General features: G+C 39.8%; 1 protein-coding gene across 1 annotated transcript; it reads left to right on the forward strand.

The window, feature by feature from the left end:
• Window positions 1–471: 471 nt before the first annotated feature.
• On the forward strand, window positions 472–25,935 carry LOC135462857 (neuronal acetylcholine receptor subunit alpha-10-like). Its single transcript, XM_064740143.1, has 7 exons — window positions 472–910; window positions 5,868–6,010; window positions 17,035–17,079; window positions 17,586–17,695; window positions 18,230–18,768; window positions 22,465–22,658; window positions 24,118–25,935. The coding sequence occupies exons 1-7, from the start codon at window positions 865–867 to the stop codon at window positions 24,361–24,363; spliced, it is 1,323 nt and encodes a 440-aa protein (XP_064596213.1). The 5' UTR covers window positions 472–864; the 3' UTR covers window positions 24,364–25,935.
• Window positions 25,936–27,139: the final 1,204 nt, after the last annotated feature.

The following is a 27,139-nucleotide window of genomic DNA, read 5'->3' on the forward strand; positions in this document are numbered from 1 at the left end:
GAAAGCTTTTAAATCCGATCTTGGCGTAACGACAGCATTTGGGATTTGACGGGATCCCTAGAGTATTTGTGTGTTAAGGACTGATTTGTTACCAGCAAGCACATAATCAATACTATTCCTCTTTCATACGGGTAGCTACTATAAATTATTCCATGCTTGCCTCTCTGGTTTGGGTTTGTATACTGAAACGAAACGTGGACAGAATGGTATCAGTTCTCCCACGACTTCTCACTTCGTGCTCACGGCTTGGAGGTGCAAAGTTCCCGGTGTGCAATGGCATTCAGCGATAGCCAATTATGGAAGCTGTTACAAAGGGCGTCAGCTGGCCAATGTGCAACAGGCAGCGTGTTCAGTTGGTTTGCTCCCCACAGCAACGCTAGAGCCTTCCTAGCACACTTTTAACTCCATCACAAGCGCTAATGGTTGGGCATTTATAAGGTTTAAAACAAAAACGAAGGGGAGATGATATCACCTGGGATTTGAACGGTTTATAACGAAATCCGAACAGAAGATGTGAGGAACTGTATGCCAGGCGATAAACCCATGTAACGAGGGAACCAGCCCTGATGCTATTCACCCCACAGGTTTTAATCGCACAGAATTATTGGACAGGCATTTAACCAAGGTACACTTTCAGCCTACGCAGAAAAATAGCCGCCCAGAAGTCAGATTATCGGAAGAGTTACTCACGGCAGATGAAGCCTGAAATCCTTTAACCTGCTGCGCGAACAACGCCGAGAAGTCCGTTGCCACTTTTGATGCTAGGTGTGGTTTTGTCATAACAAATGGAACATATATCTTGCTCGGTTTTATAATGATGCCGTTTTAAAATATTGTCATATCCGTTCCTAAAAGTCAGGCAAGATGGTTTGGTTTTCACCAGTCTGTTTCCTCTTCCTGTATTCACTAGGTAAGCCATTTATTTATTTAAATCTTCATTTACTTATTGGTACATCTGTTGATGTTCATGTATTTAGTTAGATATTTATTCCTGCATTTACTGACTGTTAGTACAGTTTAAGTTCACTTTAGATATTTTCATTACAAGACTTGCCAGTGACCAGAAAAGTTTATCCTTTTCTGTATATAATAACCAGATTGTTCATTAATCTGATTAATATTTTACGCCGTATTCAAGAATATTTCACTTATATGACGGCGGTCAGCATTATGATGGGAAAAAATTGGGTACAGCCCTGCGAAAACCCACGACTATTCGCAAGTTGCTGGCAGAAGCACGTATGACCAGGAAAGGTTTTAATTAATCTGTTATCTGTAACAAAGGAGAAATATTACTTGGTTCGAAATCTGGGATCACTTTCACAAAATTTCGTAACTTAAAATATCTCGTAAGATTTTTTATAAATGACGTTGTCTGGGTTATGGCCATTTTACGGCCACATAATTTACGATCGAAAATTACGAAAAACTGATTTACGAAGTGTTGCGAAAATGGGCCTTAGAACATTGCATCAAAAAGGGATTTGTGACATTAGCCATTTTTACAACTTCCACCCAACTAGGTAAACTATAGATTGATTAATAGCGACTACAGGACGGTATTTACTATCGCAGGGGTGATTAGGGCCAGTTCTGATGTAAGTGTGGGAGTCTAAATGTCAATAACGACACACTGGCTAAACTCTGACCAGTCATTCTACACAATTATAACAATTATTAGTGGACATTATAATTACGATGCTATTTACAGTTGAATAATTAATTAAGGACCTACATGTATGTTGTATAGTGGCTGTATAAATAACTCAGTGGGGGGGGGGGGGAGGGTGAAGCGAAACACCTGTGCACGAGAGGGTTCTGCCCGTGATTTCCAGACAAGGGGGAGGAGATAATTTTATCTTCTAGTGTTACTGAAGGTTTATTCAAACCTGACGATGTACATAAATATACAATGACAACAAGGCAAAGATATGACGATGATTATTGGGATGATGGTACAAATACATGAAAATAACATGATGTTGACCTTAATGAACTTGGTGACAAAAAAAAATACAATATGGTTTTCTTCCTGAGATATTAAAACACAGTAGCCTGAATAGCAACATGTTCCAAACGGCTTGAAAATCCACACATCACACATGCTTGCCTAAATGTTTATCTGGAATGTAACCGTTAGATAGCCATCAAACATTAATTCAAATTAATGACATTGAAGTAATGTATGAAACACTTGACGAATCATTATCTATTACACGAGTACATGTAATACAGTGCCATCGAATCCAATCTGACTATTGCTACAACTGTATAATAGAGCGATAAGTTCGTTAAAGAAAGGCGTTTCCTAACGAAAATTCGTTCATTTCGTCGCAAACCTCTCCATTCTCCGGGAATCTTCCCCCAGGGGGTGAAGGGCTTAGGATCCAACTCCACAAACTCTCACAACACTTTCATCAATCAGCTTTATTCGTAAGTAACTCACTTCATGACATTTCACAACACACATCGCCGTTGAAACCCACATCGTTGGTACGCCTAAGTGGGTGGACTAAAGAGGTTATTATACTGGAGGGTGGAACTTAGTAGTCTCCAAGACATGACCACAGGGCTAGAATATACAGCATGTAAACATGATGCCATATATACAACAAAGCTTGAGCTTCATTAAAATACGGAAAACATGAGTCGCTTACAGAAGCCCTGGGGTCAACATCATATACCCAGCCTACGTCGCTTGCGTCCATCTGATGCATAAGGTTTCATTCTGTTTTGTAGTACTCGCTTATAGTCTAGCATTTAACACCAACCTCACGAATATCAACTCTCCAGTGATTCCCGCCTCTATTTTAGGAGAGCGCTTAAGTTTTGCAGCTGTCGAGGTTGGAACTGATATACGAACCATGTGCCTCTGCTCTAAACCTTTAATACGCTTATTACCAAGGGTCGCTGCTTGGATAACGAGAGAGACAGATACAGTTCCGAATCAGGCCTTAAACATCCTGATTTCCACCAAAATATAATAAATTGCAGCTTGTCCCAAGGCCCAAACTCCGCATAAAGTGTAATCCAAATCGATGCATATAACGTTTGCAGATGGACAGACCGACAAACACCGGAATATAACATAATCTCTTTGGTCACAATATATGTTGTCATTCAATCTTCAGCTCAACTTATCCTTGTATCCATTTCATGTTACGTCCTGCCAACACCGAGTCCAACATTTCTATATGTTACTTGAGTTAATGAGTTCCGCCTGTAACCACTGTCCAGTGCAGGTTCGTTTTGAAAACGGATTGCCCTTAAACAGTTTCAACAGTGTCAAATAAAAATGCAATCACTAAGTTAAAAACAAAAAAGTCAAAGAGAAAAATACTGAAACCGTAAAGAATGAAACATTCGAGAGTGAAACCATTTAGAGTGAAACCGTTCATGCCGAATGAAGCCCTGAAAAATCCACAGACTTTCTATAATTGAATTGGGTATGTACAGATTATAACTGAATCATGAAGTTAACAATAGTTTGCCCACGCAGGGCTTCAGACATCTGTGGCAATCTTCTAGCTATCTTCAGTCCGTTTTATATCGAGCAGGAAATTTGATGTGCGTATCAACTGTCATTTTGCTTATGACTTTTACCATTCCCTCGGTCGGTCGTGGGTTTTTCGATAATTAAGAAATATGAAAGCAGATCAGAATGATAGGATGATATTCGACCTTGTTCAGTTTATCTACAAAAGGAAGTTATAACTTAGCAATTTTATTTGGCTGAAAAAGCAAACATGGTATAAATTCTCGCTTAATTAACTAAGGAATAGCTTATGTATCTTTTTTATTGCTTTCAAATTAATGCCAGTACCATCTGGTTTTCTCATGACACACATACACACACACACACAGAGACACACACACATGGACGTTTGTATTGTCAGTGCTTGATTCAGTATGTCAGTAATAACAGAAATCTAAGTAACTCATTAGGGCAGTAGGGCCATAACACGTTTGCTAGTCGATTAAATTTGTCTGTAGCCATATAAACGTTCGCTAGTCCAAGTCTCTAATCGTTGATTGGTATTTACCTTATGGCTCTTATGTTATTCATTATGGTGAGGACGTGGCACTCTCTATTCTGTAATCTTTTACGCTCGCTACTGTGTATCTGCATACAAGGAATTCTACTTGGATCCATTTCGAAATTTATTCGGTAGCACAACTTTACAAGAGTATATAATGGTGAATCTCAGCTGTGTACACAGTTACTTGTCACGCACGTGGCATCCGTCATTAATGTGGACGGCGCTTCCACTGTGAGGAGTATGGAAGTGCTCAGATTGAATTTGCTGGGTAGTCGTTGAAACCTTCGTTGTGGGAAGTATGGACATGTTGTTGAAAACTGAACATGAAAATAACACCAAAGAAAGAAAAAAAGAAAAAGAAAAAAAACCCCACAAGAGTAAGCTGCAATTAGGCGGCGATGCACATCGGTCTTTTCCGTCTGCAAACCCGATAGGAGATTGTCTTGGAACATCAATATCGGAAATTGACGCCACAATGAGCTGATTATCTATGACCTTCCGTCTAATGATCCCGAATTTATCGAGGAAGGATGTAGTCAGTCAGCTTGTGTGTATCCTTTGATGTTTCCTTATCAGACCGTTTTATCGGAAAAATGAAGGAATAAACTAATTAAATCGTCAGCATACCTCGAGCATTTTTGTCTTACTTGACGACGCTGCTTCGTCAACTTTCGGACGTAAAGAGACAGTGTAATATGGGAAAGATATATCCAGGGAAATCTGACCCCTTTGAGGGATGTCTTAACGTCTATTGTATATCCGGTGTTTTTTTTTGTAGTAGATGTGATTCCTACAGTCATTAAATCACCACGTAATTTTATTTTTAGACTTGCGCAATGGCTTCGCGTAAACAGCGTTTCAGTTAAACTGGCAGTGGAAGAACATACAACTATACAATTTCAATTTGTCTCCACTGATTTCGTAAAAGTGAAAACAAAAATACATTGGAATAATGACACCCCAAAAAGAAGTAACAACGTTATCAATGATGTCGAAGAGACAAAATTTTGAACACTTTAGGAAAATTTATGCATCACTTTTTTTTTTTACAATAACGAATACGATATTTTCTCTTTGTGGTCAAAATGATTTGGTCACAAATCGAGCCATTAAAATATTTGCGTCCAAAAGTGTTTAGGACCGAAGGACTTAGGTTATATCAGTGTCCAAAAGTGTTTAGGACCTAGGGACTTATGTTATGTCAGTGTCCAAAAGTGTTTAGGACCTAAGGACTTAGGTTATATCAGTGTCCAAAAGTGTTTAGGACCTATCAAGATTTTGCCTGCGCCACTCGGAACTGCTCGTAAAACGAATCGCGACAATAACCGTCATGCAAGGTTGCTATACTTGGCACAGGAAGATGACAAGGGAAGATGCTTTTTAAACATTGGTCTTAAGATAATATTGATGATGTGGTCAAAATTTTTAATTTTAGAGAAAAAGGCTCTAAAATCTTTTTTAAAGTGTGTGTAATCGGTATGTGCGAATACTTAGCCTCACTCTAATCTTATACAGGCCAAAACGATTTTCCAAGATGCATAACTGTCCATCTTACTTCGCGGATTCATTGTTTCAGATAAATTGCTTTAGCCATGCTTTTTCAGATGACTTGTGCTGATGCACTGATGTTTTCTTGAAGCAGCATGCATTAAACACGACCCCAAACATAGCCCTTACAAATACGACACCAAACATAACCCTTACAAACTTATTTTTCCCACACAGAAAGTACGCTTGACGAAGAGCGTTACCTTGGAAAACCACCAGCGTCCTTCTAGATATTTTGTAGCTAATCAGAATGAGCTGACTTTCACTTTCATTTTCCAGGCGACGTTTGCGGGGCGTCCGAGGAGTGGGATCTGTTAGAGAAGTTATTGAATGGTTATGACACTGCTGTGCGGCCAGTTTCTGAAGTGTCCGACGTGCTCAACTTTACCATGGACGTCTCCCTCAACCAGGTCATCGATGTGGTGAGTAATTTAATGTGATGAGCTAACTCGCTCGGGAGCCTCTCACCAATGCCCGTCATTCGTGGCATTGTGGGTCTCCTCCTGGTGATCAGCGTTAGAACCATTTTTAGGCACTCTTTCATAACGTTTTTTGGATAAAACGCCTTCCACCCATATCTACCATTTATACGCGGAAATGCTTAGTCATCTACATGTACTTGTCAAATAGCACTGACTTACCCTCTGACATCTACGATCTATAAACTCAGTACCCTTGTGTATTAAGTGAAATATTTTAAGTTCGACGTTTAACATTATTCCAAAAATATATATATATATACATAAAAAAGCTGAGGTGAAAGCCGTGTTAACTACTCAATAGACCTCAGTGCAAGTTTACCTACAGCATGCAGCGGACATGCTCATGCCGGGCAAGCTCGTACTCGCTTAACAACCGTGAAAAAAAGTCTTCGCCCCATGCGTTGTAATTTTGTTTACAATCAAAATTGAATATCGATTCAGACAAAGATGTGAGCGGCAGTAATTGTCTGCGGTCTAAATAGAGATGTTAATGTAAAGCTGAACTGGTGGGAAATAATCGATTACATAGCAAATGCACAAAGTTTCACTAATGCATAACTGACTGACAGAGCAATTTAATGGTGACGCCAAATGCATGTATTGCAGGGCACTGTTTACTCTTCTACATAGTATTGACAAAAGTCTGATGACATGTCGCATTTTAACTGCGTTTCTTGCTAATTAATTCTGTCACTGTAAGTCGAGGTATTCAAAGGTTGAAAAGAGGAAATATAAATTAAACATTTTAGGTGATTGCTTTAAACGAAAGAGTAATAGATTGTACAGTTCTATAGCAGACCGTATTTCAAACAATGTTACTTTCGAACATGTAGGAACTTTGCGTTCTGCTGTGACGGATTTTGTCATGTGCATTCATGCGCTCTGCTGTGACGTATTTTGTCATATACATTCATGCGCTCTGGTGTGACGTATTTTGTCATGTACATTCGTGCACTCTGCTGTGACGTATTTTGTCTTGTACATTCATGCGCTCTGCTGTGACGTATTTTGTCATGTACATTTATGCTAACCGCTAAGCTTCTTGTGTATATTGTGAAAAGGCCATTCTCTAAAACTGTTTCACTGGAGACCTATAAAAGACATGTATGCCTGAAACTTTCACTAAGAGATAATTTGAGGTAGATTTTGCCATTCAGGATTATTGTTTTGTCACCAGAAACTAGCTTGTCTCACCAAGATGTAGCTCCAAATCTATTTTACTCGAAATGCAACGACTACAATACAAAGCAAATCCAAAACAAACACAAAAGAACCCGCGAGAATCGAAGAACCCGCGAGAATCGAAGCTTCGCCAAGATCTAGCTTCTCCAGAAACTGGAAGCTGGCTATGGCCGGGATTTCCACTGATCACTTTCCCTGATTTGATGTAATATAAAACAGTTATAGAATATGTTTTATGATTTAGAAAGTCACGGGAACGATACCAATAAGTAACTAAGGATGTTGTACCCATCCATGTAAAGGCTTTGCTCTCTTACTTTGTTAAACTTGTGAGTCAGTAAATAAATAAAATAATGTGTCCATTTAGCAATGTGGATATCCTAGTCACCCATTGTATTTGACCGTAGGTTGGACTTAGCAATGTGGATATCCTGGTCACCCAGTGTATTTGACCGTAGGTTGGATTTAGCAATGTGGATATCCTGATCACCCAGTGTATTTGACCGTAGGTTGGATTAGCAATGTGGATATCCTGGTCACCCAATGTATTTGACCGTAGGTTGGATTTAGCACTGTGGATATCCTAGTCACCCATTGTATTTGACCGTAGGTTGGATTAGCAATGTGGATATCCTAGTCACCCAGTGTATTTGACCGTAGGTTGGACTTAGCAATGTGGATATCCTAGTCACCCAATGTATTTGACCGTAGGTTGGATATAGCAATGTGGATATCCTGGTCACCCAGTGTATTTGACCGTAGGTTGGATTTAGCAAAGTGGATATCCTGGTCACCCAGTGTTTTTGACCGTAGGTTGGATTTAGCAATGTGGATATCCTAGCCACACAGTGTATTTGACCGTAGGTTGGATTTAGCAATGTAGATATCCTGGTCACCCAGTGTATTTGACCCTAGGTTGGATTTAGCACTGTGGATATCCTAGTCACCCAGTGTATTTGACCCTAGGTTGGATTTAGCACTGTGGATATCCTAGTCACCCAGTGTATTTGACCCTAGGTTGGATTTAGCAATGTGGATATCCTGGTCACCCAGTGTATTTGACCGTAGGTTGGATTTAGCAATGTGGATATCCTAGTCACCCAGTGTATTTGACCGTTGGTTGGATTTAGCAATGTGGATATCCTGGTCACCCAGTGTATTTGACCGTAGGTTGGATTTAGCAATGTGGATATCTAGTCACCCATTGTATTTGACCGTATGTTGGATTTAGCAATGTGGATATCTAGTCACGCAATGTATTTGACCGTAGGTTGGATTTAGCAATGTGGATATCCTGGTCACCCAGTGTATTTGACCGTAGGTTGGATTAGCAATGTGGATATCCTAGTCACCCAGTGTATTTGACCGTAGGTTGGATTTAGCAATGTGGATATCCTGGTCACCCAGTGTATTTGACCGTAGGTTGGATTTAGCAATGTGGATATCTAGTCACCCAACGTATTTGACCGTATGTTGGATTTAGCAATGTGGATATCTAGTCACCCAATGTATTTGACCGTAGGTTGGATTTAGCAATGTGGATATCCTGGTCACCCAGTGTATTTGACCGTAGGTTGGATTAGCAATGTGGATATCCTAGTCACCCAGTGTATTTGACCGTAGGTTGGATTTAACAATGTGGATATCTAGTCACCCAGTGTATTTGACCGTAGGTTGGATTAGCAATGTGGATATCCTGATCACCCAGTGTATTTGACCGTAGGTTGGATTTAGCAATGTGGATATCTAGTCACCAAATGTATTTGACCGTAGACTGGATTTAGCAATGTGGATATCCTAGTCACCCAATGTATTTGACCGTAGGTTGGATTTAGCAATGTGGATATCTAGTCACCCATTGTATTTGACCGTAGGTTGGATTAGCAATGTGGATATCCTAGTCACCCATTGTATTTGACCGTAGACTGGATTTAGCAATGTGGATATCCTAGTCACCCAATGTATTTGACCGTAGACTGGATTTAGCAATGTGGATATCCTAGTCACCCAGTGTATTTGACCGTAGGTTGGATTAGCAATGTGGATATCCTAGTCACCCAATGCATTTGAGCGTAGGTTGGATTTAGCACTATGGACATCTAGTCACCCAGTGTATTTGACCGTAGGTTGGATTAGCAATGTAGATATCCTAGTCACCCAGTGTATTTGACCGTAGGTTGGATTTAGAAATGTGGATGTCCTGGTCACCCAGTGTATTTGACCGTAGGTTGGATTTAGCAATGTGGATATCTAGTCACCCAATGCATTTGAGCGTAGGTTGGATTTAGCAATGTGGATATCCTGGTCACCCAGTGTATTTGACCGTAGGTTGGATTAGCAATGTGGATATCCTGGTCACCCAATGTATTTGACCGTAGGTTGGATTTAGCACTGTGGATATCCTAGTCACCCATTGTATTTGACCGTAGGTTGGATTTAGCAATGTGGATATCCTAGTCACCCAGTGTATTTGACCGTAGGTTGGACTTAGCAATGTGGATATCCTAGTCACCCAATGTATTTGACCGTAGGTTGGATTTAGCAATGTGGATATCCTGGTCACCCAGTGTATTTGACCGTAGGTTGGATTTAGCAATGTGGATATCCTGGTCACCCAGTGTTTTTGACCGTAGGTTGGATTTAGCAATGTGGATATCCTAGCCACACAGTGTATTTGACCGTAGGTTGGATTTAGCAATGTAGATATCCTGGTCACCCAGTGTATTTGACCGTAGGTTGGATTTAGCACTGTGGATATCCTAGTCACCCAGTGTATTTGACCCTAGGTTGGATTTAGCACTGTGGATATCCTAGTCACCCATTGTATTTGACCGTAGGTTGGATTTAGCAATGTGGATATCCTAGTCACCCAGTGTATTTGACCGTAGGTTGGATTTAGCAATGTGGATATCCTAGTCACCCAGTGTATTTGACCGTAGGTTGGATTTAGCACTGTGGATATCCTGGTCACCCAGTGTATTTGACCGTAGGTTGGATTTAGCAATGTGGATATCTAGTCACCCAACGTATTTGACCGTATGTTGGATTTAGCAATGTGGATATCTAGTCACCCAATGTATTTGACCGTAGGTTGGATTTAGCAATGTGGATATCCTGGTCACCCAGTGTATTTGACCGTAGGTTGGATTAGCAATGTGGATATCCTGGTCACCCAGTGTATTTGACCGTAGGTTGGATTTAGCAATGTGGATATCCTGGTCACCCAGTGTATTTGACCGTAGGTTGGATTTAGCAATGTGGATATCTAGTCACCCAACGTATTTGACCGTATGTTGGATTTAGCAATGTGGATATCTAGTCACCCAATGTATTTGACCGTAGGTTGGATTTAGCAATGTGGATATCCTGGTCACCCAGTGTATTTGACCGTAGGTTGGATTAGCAATGTGGATATCCTAGTCACCCAGTGTATTTGACCGTAGGTTAGATTTAACAATGTGGATATCTAGTCACCCAGTGTATTTGACCGTAGGTTGGATTAGCAATGTGGATATCCTGATCACCCAGTGTATTTGACCTTAGGTTGGATTTAGCAATGTGGATATCTAGTCACCAAATGTATTTGACCGTAGACTGGATTTAGCAATGTGGATATCCTAGTCACCCAATGTATTTGACCGTAGGTTGGATTTAGCAATGTGGATATCTAGTCACCCATTGTATTTGACCGTAGGTTGGATTAGCAATGTGGATATCCTAGTCACCCATTGTATTTGACCGTAGACTGGATTTAGCAATGTGGATATCCTAGTCACCCAGTGTATTTGACCGTAAGTTGGATTAGCAATGTGGATATCCTAGTCACCCAGTGTATTTGACCGTAGGTTGGATTAGCAATGTGGATATCCTAGTCACCCAATGTATTTGAGCGTAGGTTGGATTTAGCCCTATGGATATCTAGTCACCCAGTGTATTTGACCGTAGGTTGGATTAGCAATGTAGATATCCTAGTCACCCAGTGTATTTGACCGTAGGTTGGATTTAGAAATGTGGATGTCCTGGTCACCCAGTGTATTTGACCGTAGGTTGGATTTAGCAATGTGGATATCTAGTCACCCAATGTATTTGAGCGTAGGTTGGATTTAGCAATGTGGATATCCTGGTCACCCAGTGTATTTGACCGTAGGTTGGATTAGCAATGTGGATATCCTAGTCACCCAGTGAATTTGACCGTAGGTTGGATTTAGCAATGTGGATATCTAGTCACCCAGTGTATTTGACCGTAGGTTGGATTAGCAATGTGGATATCCTAGTCACCCAGTGTATTTGACCGTAGGTTGGATTTAGCAATGTGGATATCTAGTCACCCAATGTATTTGACCGTAGACTGGATTTAGTAATGTGGATATCCTAGTCACCCAATGTATTTGACCGTAGGTTGGATTTAGCACTGTGGATATCCTAGTCACCCATTGTATTTGACCGTAGGTTGGATTAGCAATGTGGATATCCTAGTCACCCAGTGTATTTGACCGTAGGTTGGATTTAGCAATGTGGATATCCTAGTCACCCAGTGTATTTGACCGTAGGTTGGATTTAGAAATGTGGATATCCTGGTCACCCAGTGTATTTGACCGTAGGTTGGATTTAGCACTGTGGATATCTAGTCACCCAATGTATTTGACCGTAGGTTGGATTTAGCAATGTGGATATCCTGGTAACCCAGTGTATTTGACAGTAGGTTGGATTAGCAATGTGGATATCCTAGTCACCCAATGTATTTGACCGTAGGTTGGATTTAGCACTGTGGATACCTAGTCACCCAGTGTATTTGGCCGTAGGTTGGATTAGCAATGTAAATATCCTGGTCACCCAGTGTATTTGACCGTAGGTTGGATTTAAAAATGTGGATGTCCTGGTCACCCAGTGTATTTGACCGTATGTTGGATTTAGCAATGTGGATATCTAGTCACCCAATGTATTTGACCGTAGGTTGGATTTAGCAATGTGGATATCCTGGTCACCCAGTGTATTTCACCATAGGTTGGATTAGCAATGTGGATATCCTAGTCACCCAGTGTATTTGACCGTAGGTTGGATTTAGCAATGTGGATATCTAGTCACCCAGTGTATTTGACCGTAGGTTGGATTAGCAATGTGGATATCCTAGTCACCCAGTGTATTTGACCGTAGGTTGGATTTAGCAATGTGGATATCTAGTCACCCAATGTATTTGACCGTAGACTGGATTTAGTAATGTGGATATCCTAGTCACCCAATGTATTTGACCGTAGGTTGGATTTAGCACTGTGGATATCCTAGTCACCCATTGTATTTGACCGTAGGTTGGATTTAGCAATGTGGATATCCTGATCACCCAGTGTATTTGACCGTAGGTTGGATTTAGCAATGTGGATATCCTAGTCACCCAGTGTATTTGACCGTAGGTTGGATTTAGCAATGTGGATATCCTGGTCACCCAGTGTATTTGACCGTAGGTTGGATTTAGCACTGTGGATATCTAGTCACCCAATGTATTTGACCGTAGGTTGGATTTAGCAATGTGGATATCCTGGTCACCCAGTGTATTTGACCGTAGGTTGGATTAGCAATGTGGCTATCCTGGTCACCCAATGTATTTGACCGTAGGTTGGATTTAGCACTGTGGATATCCTAGTCACCCAGTGTATTTGACCGTAGGTTGGATTAGCAATGTAGATATCCTGGTCACCCAGTGTATTTGACCGTAGGTTGGATTTAGAAATGTGGATGTCCTGGTCACCCAGTGTATTTGACCGTAGGTTGGATTTAGCAATGTGGATATCTAGTCACCCAATGTATTTGACCGTAGGTTGGATTTAGCAATGTGGATATCCTAGTCACCCAGTGTATTTGACCGTAGGTTGGATTAGCAATGTGGATATCTAGTCACCCAGTGTATTTGACCGTAGGTTGGATTTAGCAATGTGGATATCTAGTCACCCAGTGTATTTGACCGTAGGTTGGATTAGCAATGTGGATATCCTGATCACCCAGTGTATTTGACCGTAGGTTGGATTTAACAATGTGGATATCTAGTCACCCAATGTATTTGACCGTAGACTGGATTTAGCAATGTGGATATCCTGGTCACCCAGTGTATTTGACCGTAGGTTGGACTAGCAATTTGGATATCCTAGTCACCCAGTGTATTTGACCGTAGTTTGGATTTAGCAATGTGGATATCTAGTCACCCAATGTATTTGACCGTAGACTGGATTTAGCAATGTGGATATCCTGGTCACCCAGTGTATTTGACCGTAGGTTGGATTTAGCAATGTGGATATCTAGTCACCCAATGTATTTGACCGTAGACTGGATTTAGCAATGTGGATATCCTAGTCACCCAGTGTATTTGACCGTAGGTTGGATTTAGCAATGTGGATATCTAGTCACCCAATGTATTTGACCGTAGACTGGATTTAGCAATGTGGATATCCTAGTCACCCAGTGTATTTGACCGTAGGTTGGATATAGCAATGTGGATATCCTAGTCACCCAATGTATTTGACCGTAGGTTGGGGACTCCAGGCTATTTAAGGAAGGGTCTAAATTGTACACCACTCACCCACCTCCAATCCCTCCAAAGGTTGAAAGGAAACTTGCTCTGTATGGTGTGTGTGTGTGTTTGGTATTAACCCATCGGTTTGAGTGACATAACGCTTTTCAGCGAAATTAAGAAGATAGAAGAAATTGTGAAGATAATTCACATTGAGAGGCGGGATATTGCATTGCATGAACTCTTGTGGTATCCCCATACGTTACAGTCATGCATTGCATGAACTGTTATAGTATCTCCATAGCTTACAGCCATCCAGTGCATGAACTGTTATAGTATCCCCATCGATTACAGCCATCCAGTGAATGAACTGTTATAGTATCCCCATCAGTTACAGCCATCCAGTGCATGAACTCTTGTGGTATCCCCATAGGTTACAGTCATCCAGCGCATGATCTGTTATAGTATCCCACAGGTTACAGTCATCCAGCGCATGATCTGTTGGTCTACAACAGAACACCTAGTATCCCATCTAGTATTTCACTGCGCTTCAATACACCAGATCACTTAGTATCCCATCTAGTATCTCACTGCACTTCAATACACCAGATCACTTAGTATCCCATCTAGTATTTCACTGCACTGCAATACAACAGATCACTTAGTATCCCATCTAGTATTTCACTGCGCTTCAATACAACAGATCACTTAGTATCCCATCTAGTATTTCACTGCGCTTCAATACAACAGATCACTCAATATCCCATCTAGTACTTTACTGCACCTCAATACAACAGATCACTTAGTATCCCATCTAGTATTATACTGCGCTTCAATACAACAGAACACTTAGTATGCCATCTAGTATTTTACTGCTCTTCAATACAACAGATCACTTAGTATCCCATCTAGTATTTCACTGCGCTCCAATACAACAGATCACTTAGTATGTCATCTAGTATTTCAGTGCGCTTCAATACAATAGAACACTTAGTATTCTATCTAGCATTTCACTGCGCTTCAGTGGGGCTATTTTTGTACATCCACCAACACGGAAACGATTGGATTTCTGTACACATGCACAATTAAAGCTTCGTTCCATATTTAATTTAACGAAAAACTCGCTTCAGTTTTGCCGTTAGCAAACATTGCTTGGGGAGAACTGGCCATAATGAGAGGAAACATGACACGTTCACAGAGGATAAAGGCAAAGAAAACACTAAAAATATACATATGAGACGCAAGGCCATTAAATAGTGTCCAGGAAAATTCTCTCTCTTTTTTTTTTTAGAATTTTTCCAACCAAGTAAAATGGTTTTTAAACTTCAGACTCTGCTTTGGTCTGCTGTGGTCTACTATTTGACGTGAAATAGTTTGTTTCAAGGTCCATTTCGGGGAATCCATTTTAAAGTCAATGTGATCACTTTGAATGATAAAACCAAGCTATCTGTGTGTATTAAGCTGCAAAAAGCTGATCTGACGTCACTGCTCTATCTTAGAAAAAGTCATCGTCGAACCGAAAATTTCATATGCATTTTACTAGGTTGAAAGAAATCTAATAACTAAATTCTAAAAACTATTTCTGTGACGTTCAGTGGTCTTTCATCTGACAAACATTGTATACCCTGAGGTATAGCTGTCTTTAGCTATAAGTAACTAAATAAATCCGTGGCATTTCATTGTTGTGATCTGGGTTTTCAGCACATGCATACCTTTACGACACTGAATTGACAATCCATTCAAAGGAACATATTGTCTGAAGTAAATGTCACAGCTACAATAGATACATAGCGTCAATGGCTACTACTAGATGAAGTCACGCCTGGCCTATTTTCACAAAACTTGAGGACATCAGTTTGCATGTATGATATTTCCTCTTACATTACAATATTGATTGACCACTGGTTCAGAAAAGGTCACGCTAAAATGTTTCTTTGTCCAGCTTGTTTTTAAATGTCGCAGTTCAATAAGTGTTCGGTGGACGGGTCGTGGGTTTGCCCTGGGATGTCCCCGGTTTTTTATCACCATAATCCTGGCCACCGTCGTGTGAATGCAATATTCCTTAAGGTATAAAACACCAAGAAAATAAATCAGATAAATTAATGTTTCTCGCCTTGGGAATGACTGTCTTTTGGAGACCGATTTTTGCGAGACAACACCTGGCTGTACCCATGTATACATGTACCGGTATTCTTATTTGTCAAGGGGCCTCGGTGGCTCAGTTGGTTAGCGCTAGCGCAGCGTAATGACCCAGGAGTCTCTCACCAATGCGGTAGCTGTGAGTTCAAGTCCAGCTCATTCTGACTTCCTCTCCGGCCTTAAGTGGGACGGTCTCTCAGCAACCTGCGGATGGTCATGGGTTTCCCCAGGGCTCTGCCCGTTTTACACCCACCATAATGCTGACCGCCGTCGTATAAGTGAAATATTCTTGAGTACGGCGTAAAACACCAATCAAACAAAAAACAAACAAACTTATTTGTCAGATATTCCATGCTATACTTGATGCTTTAGACAAAGGAGTAATTTATATACATCTTTTTTTAAAGAGATTAGAATCACAGGCGAAGATTCTATATTGCAGCGATACGATGCCATCGTTTAACATTCCTATCAGAGCCCTCTTCTTTTTCCTGTGAATATATTGGTTTAATTTGTAATCTACAACAGAATTGATATAATACATGTGCTTTGGTTTAAAATAAAAACTGTATCTGGCTCTTTGGTGTTGGTGTTGAGTTAGTTAAGAGAGCACCAGTCCATTGATACTTGTATTTATACACTTCTTCCAAACTTCAGTCCGGTTGTGGGCATGGAACAAATCATAAATCACCAGGTAAATGTTCCGGCAACGTACCATGGACAGTAGGCCTGTTGATCGTACAGGTTTCCCAGCAGCCACATTTCACCCGGAATAAATCCTCCCAGTCGTGTTTTGGCGTGTGTGGCTTACAAAAAGATGACTTTGCTCAGCTATTTTAATCACGCTTTCTGTTTGATATGCTAAAGATGATTTAAAGACAAGGCCGCTGCTCCCACGTGGATCATGGCTTGCCGACAAAATGTTTTCTACTGAGCTAAGTGGGTTTACCATTTGGAATGTGCCTATCTAGCAAGCCGAGCTGTCTGTACTAGATCTGATCCATATGAAATCACAAGATGAAATCCAGGTTTACCCTGTTCGGCTTCGGTGTTATGTTAGAAATTTTGTTTGTAATAACAAAATCGGACTAAACAGTAATTTTACTACGTATGCAGCTATCTTACCTCTTTATTCTGTTTTCAGGACGAAAGAAACCAAATAATAAAGCTGAACATCTGGATGAGATGGGTAAGCCTAAACTTTTTTCCAATAGTTGAATTTTCCGGACTAGTCGGTGTTAGGCTATACCTACGTTCATATGGTAATGTTTGGTGCCTTATTGATGAGGTTTCGGTGAGGCAGCACTTCGTCTATACATACATGGGTATATGTATTGAGACTTCATTGCTCTGAAGGCAAGTATTGTTATAACCCAAGAAAGCGACGTGAAGTCTCCATCATGGAAACAAAACCAATTTAACGTACGTGTCTAGTCTTGATATTGTTCCGTGCAAATCTGGACGTCGAAGCTGACATTCGCATACCAACTGTCAACCATGATGGATGCTTGAGTTCATTAATCGCAAGACCAATTTTTAAAACAACGTTTAACACAAATCACCCAGGAACTAAGAAAAAATATAAGGAAAGAAATTAAGACGGGTTCATGCAAAAGAACCAGCAATCAGTTCATCTGTAGCATTATTTGGTTTCAGATAGGATATATATGATTCGTGTTTGTTTTTATTATTTAGTACTGGGTTGACAGCTATCTAAAGTGGAACTCTTCTGAGTATGGAGGGATAAAAGACGTGTATATTCAACCCAAACGGATCTGGATTCCTGATGTAACCCTGTATAACAGGTGAGTACAGAATGATCAGAATTCTACGCCTCAGGTTCAAAGTTCATAGAGCAATTAACATTATGGTTCATCGTAAATCAGTAACAGAATACTTAATAGAATACCTAAACACACAAATTACTGCCTTAAAGTATAGTTGTCATAGGGTGCCGAAAAGGGGAGCGTCTTGACACAAATAAAGTACATTCACTGTTGTCGTAACACAATAACTTCTTGTTGTGAATGTTCAAGGGAATACTACTGCTTTTTCGGTGTTTACTTTACTATTATTTACTAATTTACCATTATTTAGGTATTTACTATTTGTTAGAGCGTTAAGCGACACGTACAGATATCTTAGGTTTCCGCTAGCACTCGAGTTTATTGGCGGAGGAATCTCAACGATGCTGGAGAAAACCAGTATTCAACCAGAAAATTCAGTTGAATAAAACAACAAATTACAAAGATACACCCTCAGTATTCGCATTGTAAGCCTTTGAAATTAAGGAACATCTGATTTTTAAAATCTATTTGATTTTTTTCATTTTTCTTAAGTGTCAGTACAACAGATCACGGATGGCCTTCGCACTACAACGCAAAAATTCACTACGACGGAAGTGTGACGTATCTTTTCCCGGCATACCTTGAGGCCTCGTGTAAGATTGACGTCACGCATTTCCCTTTCGACACACAGAGCTGTGTGCTGACATTTGGCTCGTGGGCTTACTCCGGTGCCCAACTGGATATGTATCCATACGCGCCTTTGGGAAACTGGGAAAACTTTGTGGAAAATGGGGAATGGGAATTACTAAGCATCCCAAGCAGGAGAAATGTGAAATATTACCCATGCTGCCCAGAGCCGTTTCCGGATGTGAAGTTTACAATTGTACTAAAGCGACTTCCGCTGTATCATGTGTACAACTTGCTCATGCCGTGTATTCTCATCACGTGCATCAATCTGTTCACTTTTCTACTTCCGGTGGAGTCTGGAGAGAAGATTTCTCTGAATGTAACTGTTCTGCTAACAATGGTTGTGTTCCTGCTGATCGTCGCTGAGATCATGCCGCCCCAGTCAGAGGTCATTCCTATCATAGGTAAGAGAATATTCCCATCATAGATAAGAGGTCATTCTCATCATATGTAAGAGGAAATTCCCATCATAGATAAGAGGTCATTCCCGTGTGGGCAAACGGTTATTCCCGTTATAAGGTAAGAGACCAGTTCCTGTAATGTCATTCTCCTGAAGGTAACAAACTGATTCGATGCATGGATTCTCTAAGCTACAATGAAGACATTATTGTGAACATTTAAAACTGAACCATTACTGAGGCGAAAGTCTAACAGACTGCCAGTGTCCAGATATTGACGTAGCTGTATTGGCCTCACTTTGGCGAAATGTATCAGCCAATTTCTCAAGGGGTGGGACAAATTTGACTATATAAGCTTTGCAATTTGAATTTTTTTTTAGTATTTTGTTTGTTCATTTCATCTGGGTTTAACGTTGCTTTCAACATTATTTCGGTAGGTAGGGGCTGTATCTTCATCGAGTTGAATTCGATCGCAACGTTGGATATAAGCTGCAATCAAAGCACAACTGAGATACATATTTTATTATCGACAACTCGTACTCTAGCATGGTACACCATTTGAATACTGATTTCACTCATTCGCCTAGAACATACCTTGCGTCTTTCCAACATCACTGAAAAGTGTTGACTGCTTCTCTCTACATGATTCCCTTCCTATTTTCGTCTTAGTTCTTTGATGGTTTGTGTTGTACGTCGTTTTGTGGTTTGGACTTACGATTATTGAACTGGAACGTCCATCTTGATTGACGACTTATGAATGTCTGTTTTGACGCATAGACTCAAGGCGTCGTAACAAGGAATAATGGAAGGAGTGTGGAGAAGAGTTGCCTTGTTGCTTTGCAAACTATGTCGGGATAAACAAAAAACGTGACTAGTGCGACACTGTCCGAAGCAGATAATTTTAATAAAAATACGGACATTTCATTAACGACCCTTGCTAAATATCAATTAATACATGTCACACCAGGTCAAACTAGAATATATCAGGTTTCGGATTACACCATAAAGTTTGATTCATCACGTATCTCGGCTTTGTCATCAGCTTACAGCTTGAAATAAAGGGAGACACGCGCACAGTTTATTGCACTGTACTCATAGTGGAGAGTACTGTTTATAAGAAATCCTGGCTTTTGCGGCGAGGTATTTACTTATTTAATTGATTGATTTTTTACGCCGCACTCAACAATATTTCCTTATACGACGGCGGCCAGTATTATGATGAGAGGAAAGTGGGCAGAGTTCACTCGGTCATTCGTGGTTGCTTACAGACCTCTAATGAAATAACCAGAAGGCTGTCTGCCTTGGTAACTGCGTAATGCATATTTCGATTGCTGAGAAAACAAAACGAAATGGTTTTCAAAGTGATTATTTGTGTGTGACTCGTAACATAAGCTACCTAACGTAATTAACAAACCGGGATATAGAAGTAAACCATTTTACATCAGTCTGCACATGACAAACATACACCTTGTTTTCTGATAAAATCACTATACAAACAAGTCATATTATTTGAATAAGTGAATGAAATATTGAACAATGATATCACATAGTTTCATTCCGACATTATGGTGCAGCGTTTATTGATTTTTATTGATTACTCGTAAATACGTCGTTGATTGATAACATTGGATTTAGCAATAACGAGATTTACGATGGTATCGGTGGGGAGTATTCAATGTCCAAGTTTAACTGTGACAGCCTGCATATTTGGCAGTTGTTTTCCGAAATAGTGCAAAAAATGAGTTATTGCATGGAAATGAATTATTGCCATGAAAATTTCTCAAATGACATTAATTGTTATAATGTACGAGGATAGGAAGTTTACGTGGACTCTGTGCATGAAGGTTTAGAAGATTATTAATGGTGTAAGCGGTATGAATACCGCACCTTGTTCGTTGTGAACACTGATTGGTTAAATATCAATCTCTCCGATAGTGCAATAATGACCGTATGTCATTGGTTCTCATCAATAATTCATATTTTTATTACCCCAGGGAGAACGAGGACGTGCGATTTTGATGTAGATAAATATTTCTGTAGGATGGGTTACACGGTGTATCACCGTACCAAAGCAGTGACATGACTCAATATACTGCAGGCCTACAAATGTCATTTGTGGACAGTAACTTTGTATTCGAGTTCCCTTAATTGTATCATTATAGATATCAAACATATACATTTTATAATCGTGGGGTATGTTTATCAGCTGGAAGAATATACCGTTCCACACTATTAATGAAATACAGGCATGTATGGGTAATCATAATGTATCGCTACAAATAAGGCCGCCGGGTTTGGCACGCACTGTTTACAAATGTTCAATCTTTTTGTAACGGCATGGCGTCGCAGTTGCTTTCACCAAGATTGGAATGAAAACAAAGGTCACGAGAAAAGGTGTGCAGAGCATCTGGCACATGGGATACATTCATTGGACAGGTCAATGTTCCAAAAAGCGATCGCAGAATTGACGATGGTAACCACAATGGATATGTTGTTATGGTAACGATCAAATAAAACCACTACATATAACAGAACCAGACCGGGCAGAATCTAACTATAATTGCTGTTTCGAGTCACAAGACTTGTTACACTAACATGCAAACCGGTCTAAGGAATTCTAGTAGTCGGTTCTTCCAATATATGCAATGATATGTAGTTACACGTCATACATCTGGGTTATCTATATTTTTTTACTCTTGTATTACATTGGCTTACTGAAAAAAAAGAAGCCCTGTCGTTTATTGATAATAATGGCTAATGAAGATATAATTAAATTTTTTATTTCAGCACTATATTTCAGTATTGGTAAGGTGTTTATTATCATGGGGAATATATATATATATATATATATATATATATATATATATATATATATATATATATATATGTATATATATATATATATATATATATATATAGAAGAATAAGATTTCGCAACCGAGAATTACGGTTCGACTATTAATAAGTTCTTGCACATCATATTTCTTTCTTTGCTCTCTTTTGATTTTACATAAAATTAAAGGTGTACAGTATAGAGAGTAAATCCAGAGCAAAGACGACCGTGTGATAGCTGGAATATGGTCACACATAACCGGCGAAATACAGCCTCTTGTCAATTTACCCCAGTTAGGGGTTTCATCAGCTTTCAACATTATTTCTGCGATCTAGTAACTGTGTCTTCTTGTAGCAGACCAGTCTGAAATCCAGGTACACGCATACTCATAGTGCTATCAGAACCGTTACTGCTGGCCTACCCAGTTATTCCAGTATTACCAATGCTAAAATCTTGCTGTTGTATACGACGCCAACTGACATTTCACACTATCATTTTATAGAAGAAGAATCCAATGTCAAATGGCTAAAATAATATGAAAACAGAAGTAAAAGCTGGGATAATCTAAAAAATAAAAAGAAATCACTTAGGGCTGAGTTTTCGCCGAATGGTTTTAAACGTCTGGATGTAAAAACGTCGTTTTCATGTTTACACACCAACTCTCAATGTTTTGGACCTAAGACACACATAGAGGTCAAACTAACACATACTGTTATGCATATTTCGCAGGTAATCATTTTCAAAAACATATGTCAGTATTTTGAAATTTATATGGGCACATCTATTCTTTAAGTTGCCTTAACACGATTATTATCGTGTCCCATTATGACTGTATATTTGTAACCAATCAAAATGCTGTCACATTTCAGGCATGTATTTTGGGGTATGTATCGTTCTCCTCAGCCTCGGTACTCTGGCCAGCGTGTTTGTGATCCATCTCCACTTCCGGGGGTCACGTGGTCGCCTCGTGCCCTCATGGCTCAAGTGTATCTTCCGATGGCTAGGATTTATCACGTGTTACAGAGAGACGCTGGCGGTGGCAAATTTCCGGCCAGATAGCAAGGTGAGTCTAAATATATGTCTGATATGAAAAAAAATGGTAAAATAATAAAACAAGTGAGCTTCGTTCAGTTTTCTTCATCTTTGGATTGCTGTTTACATTCACAAGACTTGTTACTGTTAACACTAAGATGGAAACCGGTCTAAGGAACTATAGTAGTCGGATCTTCCAATATATGCAATAATACATAGTTACACGCCACACATCTGGATTAGTTGTATTTATTTACTCTTGTGTTACATTGGCTTAATGAAAAAAAAAGCCCTGTCCTTTATTGTTAATAACTGCTAATTTAGATATAATTAAATCTTTTATTTTAGCACTATATTTCAGTATCGGTAAGGTGTTTATTATCATGGGGAATATATATATATATATATATGTATGTGTGTGTATGCGTGTTGTACGTACGTGTTTGATTGTTTGATGGTATGATTGCTGTTAACACGATACCCAAGAATTTATCACTTGTAAGACAGCGGTCCGTTACATGCATCATGGAGGAAGCCGGAACGCCCGGGATAAACCACCTACCTGTGACAAGTTACTGAAGAACATTACCACGTGTGACGTACCGATCAGCATGCACTGGTTCTTTAATGAACGTTAGATTACGCAAACGTTCACTCGACCGTCGTTGAACACTGAAAGGGACATACCGAAAAAATTCTGATGGTTTTTTGGACGTCGTCCACAAAAAGTTGAGACTTCCAGATGTCTACTGACACGTGTCTGACTTTGAGTGAACGATCGAATGTTCAGTTTTCCCCGGGGTTTCCTTTCGACCATCAACTCACTCAAGTCCCTGTATTTAGAAAGGCGGATAGTTTTTAGTCAGTTACCTCCCCTTACAACTCATTTTTGTACTTAGTTGAACCACTTCAAAAATTCTGATTTACTTGCGGTGGTATGTCCCTTTACTATTGCCTCCATGAGAGAGGGCAAATTTCCTGTCCTAAGCCAGATTGAGTCCGCACCTCGCGTGTCACAGTGATTGAATTTATTCATTTTTTGGATTGATGGTGTACACCATACTTATATTTCAATTACACGATTGAGGACACCGCTATGGTCGTAGGCACCGGGCAAAGCCCGGGGAAACCCACGACGCAATTGGTAAGACACCTGAGTCATTGTGTTGTGGCGTTATCAGAAAGTGCGTGTGTTTTCATTGGTGTTTAGGTTCACATCTCTTTTATGTACATACTGATGATATATGTAATCGAATTTTAATTCTCAAAAATTATAAATTAAAATATTATTAAACTATTATATTTAAAACAAATATTTTATCGATTTGCTTCTGTTAATGCAGCGTAAAATTTTTTGGAAAATATTTGTAATATTTGTATTGGAAAGGAGCATACATTATATTTTTCTTAACACTATATATTTTAATGTACTAATTCCGTTATATTACATAAAATTTGTAATAAAGAGGTTTGTCTTTATTTTGCTCCAGAGTGGTGACTGCCATACCGTCAAACCCCAAACCTATGAATTCAAAGACCCCGGCATGAAAGCAGGAAAAGGCGAAATGAATGGACATTACGTACCGGAAGTGGAAATACAGGCCCCTGGCGACAAAAGGGAGGCAACTGCCGAAAAGGAGTGGGTAACCGTGGCGCTAATCCTGGATCGTGTGTTCTTCTTTCTGTTTCTTATCAGCACGGGAACAATTACAGGATATGTGCTATCGTATTTATAATTGATTTGTCATGCGCATGCGTGGATTCGTGAATGGCACTTTGACGATGTATTTGACACCCGTTATAGGACGGAAGTTTTCCTGTTAAATCAATCGTAAGTTCATTGATTTCTCAATCGTTCCGATTTGGAAAGTACTTTTCGTGACATAAGGTGACATTTTATGTTGTGATTCTTTGTTTACAATTGCCAAGAAAAAGATACCGCTGCACGACTGAAGAGACTTGGGTTAGGCTTGGGAATTCAGGTACGTTTTCAAAAAACCGACCAGATGCAACCAACGTGTAAAACAACATGGCTTACGAGTCATGAAATTCAAGAATCCAGTATGAGAATGAAATGACATTTAGTGGAGAGGATACCATTCCAAATGTTTGAAATTTAAAAAAAAAGAGTTTGGCCACATCATGTTTTTGCACATGATCGGAATTTTCTTCGCTTCAGAGCGTGTTATGAAGCATTCTATCTGTTGTTGCCAATTGTTGTGCGTGTTTGTTGTCGTGCGTGCGTTGTTAAACTTACAAGTGAGAGTCATCCTTTTTTGTAAGTCTAAGTATATCCATTTGAGCTTTCCGTGAACACAATATGATGGCTGTTTTCTCCTTATAAGTAAATCGCTGAAATATATGTCTGAAAGGATTTATTGAGGAAGCTGAGTTGACAATTTTGTTGCTAGACACACTGTGGTGAAGAGTCAGTAAGAGACCGGCGATACAAGGGATCCACCTCACAGTAAAACGTTGTTTTCTGCTGTCACTCTGAAGTGCTTGTGTATTACATACGTGTTTTATGAGCATACACGCACCGAAAGGCGTGGAGTACTACTGGCAAATTGGGACGTATTACCAGAAGATTGTGACGTAATACCTGGAAAGTGTGACGCACTACCGGAAAGAACAAAGCGGTACATGATTGTGGATGGCTTTTTTTAATGGTGGGGAAGAGTTTTATGGCAAATTTTGGGCCTGAGGCCACTTGTGGCGAATTCTTTTCCTGCCTTCCGCAAAGTACAATTCAATGTACAATGAAGATGTTTCTTGCTTTTATGTAGTTTTGCTCTACAAGGTGTCCATTCTGAAACGGCGAATTTCAGAATTCAGTGACGTTATAAGTTTTTTTGTAAAACTTTTCCAACAGACTACTGATGACTCAGTAGCTTGAAATTATTCATATATGTCGAGAAATTAAAATTTCTGTGTTTTTACGTGTTCATGAATGGCGTTGTGTCCTTCGGTTATCAGTGGTTGTGTGAACTGATATGCCGGCAATTTACAGCGACCAAGCAATTGATAGAACTTCTAATGAGCTGATGTCATTGCATGCTTGTATCTAATATATACACCTGATTTCAAGATACTTTAGCACTGTTATATCAATACTATATCATCTGACTCCACCTTTCGATTTTACCTTCCAGGAATTTGTTTATGGCATATTTGTGTTCTAAAAACTGGACCAAACTGTGACTGTGCATTGCAATTAAAGACCCTGAAAAACTCATTATGTAAACTTTGAAATACGTGTCATTAATGAGTCTAGTTGATCTTTTAGCAATGCTTCCTTCATCATTCCACTCCCAGAGGGGAAAGGGTTTGCCTCACTACATTGGTCTCGGAGTTTTGGTGGCACTAGTTAGTAGACAACACTCGTATGACTGTCTGTCAATTGACTTATCTTTCATTAATATGGCTAAGTTCACTAAAGTTGGTCAGTTGCTTCCTAAAGGTTTGTGGTATATTCCAGACCATCTGGTTTCCTCCACCCTTCACCCTAACCACCGTTCTGCGGTTGAAATATTTTTTATCAAGGCGTTAAACACGAGATAAATAATTTATTATCTAACTTTTCTTTTGCACAATGGCATATGTAGAGATTGTGTTACTGTTGTGGATTACGAATCTCTTAACAAATGTAAACATATCTAATTAACCAACCGCCTTACGGTAAAAATCCACTGTGAGTTCAAGTCAAGCTCATGCTGGCATTCTCTCCGGCCGTAAGTGGGAAGGTCTGTCAGCAATCTGCGGATGGTCGTGGGTTTCCCCGGGCTCCGCCCGGTTTCCTCTCACAATAATGCTGGCCGCCTTCGTATCAGTGAAATATTCTTGAGTACGGTGTAAAACACCAATAAAAAAAATAAATAAATACAATAAAAATCATAAGTCATAAAAGCCTTATAACCAGTGTATCCAATTCAAAGAACTGTAATTATAGGAAAACGCAGTGGTCGGTCAGTGTCTGCTGTAGTTATACGAGTGTTCTGTATTCTATCCCTGATAATGTTGTTATGTACTGGAGGAACAGTTAATTCTTGTAAAAGAATCGACAAGGCCCGGAGCCTGGTCACTCAGCTGTTACATACAGGTTATGTGTGGATTTCCACTGTAGGTGCCCGATGACTGTTTGTCCTTTACAAAGATCGGCACCGGCTTGGTATCGGCTTATATCAAGACACCTTTCCCATTACCGGTACCCGTCTATTCTTTAAGAAGAAGCTGTCGGTTAGACAAAGGACTGATGACACATCAAACGTTTAAAGTCGTCTAAAAGGAGAAAGCTGAATGGTGTTCCCATATAGCTCAGTGGGATATTGGGATGTTTTAGAGCCTTGTGTTTCCGCTCTACTGTACACCAAACGAAGGTGCACTCAGGTGGTACAAGTCGTCACCCTTCAACACTCACACCACTACCTCAGGTGTAGATTGTCTAATCAACTGCTAAGACAACAGCATGAACGTCAAAAGTTAAAGTATTCATGAATAACCATGGCGACGCTC

Source organism: Liolophura sinensis, chromosome 2, assembly GCF_032854445.1.
Source record: "Liolophura sinensis isolate JHLJ2023 chromosome 2, CUHK_Ljap_v2, whole genome shotgun sequence".
Lineage (NCBI taxonomy): Eukaryota > Metazoa > Mollusca > Polyplacophora > Chitonida > Chitonidae > Liolophura > Liolophura sinensis.

Excerpts from the sequence above, each read along its gene's own strand:
- LOC135462857 (XM_064740143.1), top strand. The coding sequence starts at position 865 with ATGGTTTGGTTTTCACCAGTCTGTTTCCTCTTCCTGTATTCACTAG. Across the intron at positions 911-5,867 it reads CCTCTTCCTGTATTCACTAG|GCGACGTTTGCGGGGCGTCC; the intron begins GTAAGCCATTTA and ends TTCATTTTCCAG. Across the intron at positions 17,080-17,585 it reads TGAACATCTGGATGAGATGG|TACTGGGTTGACAGCTATCT; the intron begins GTAAGCCTAAAC and ends TTTATTATTTAG.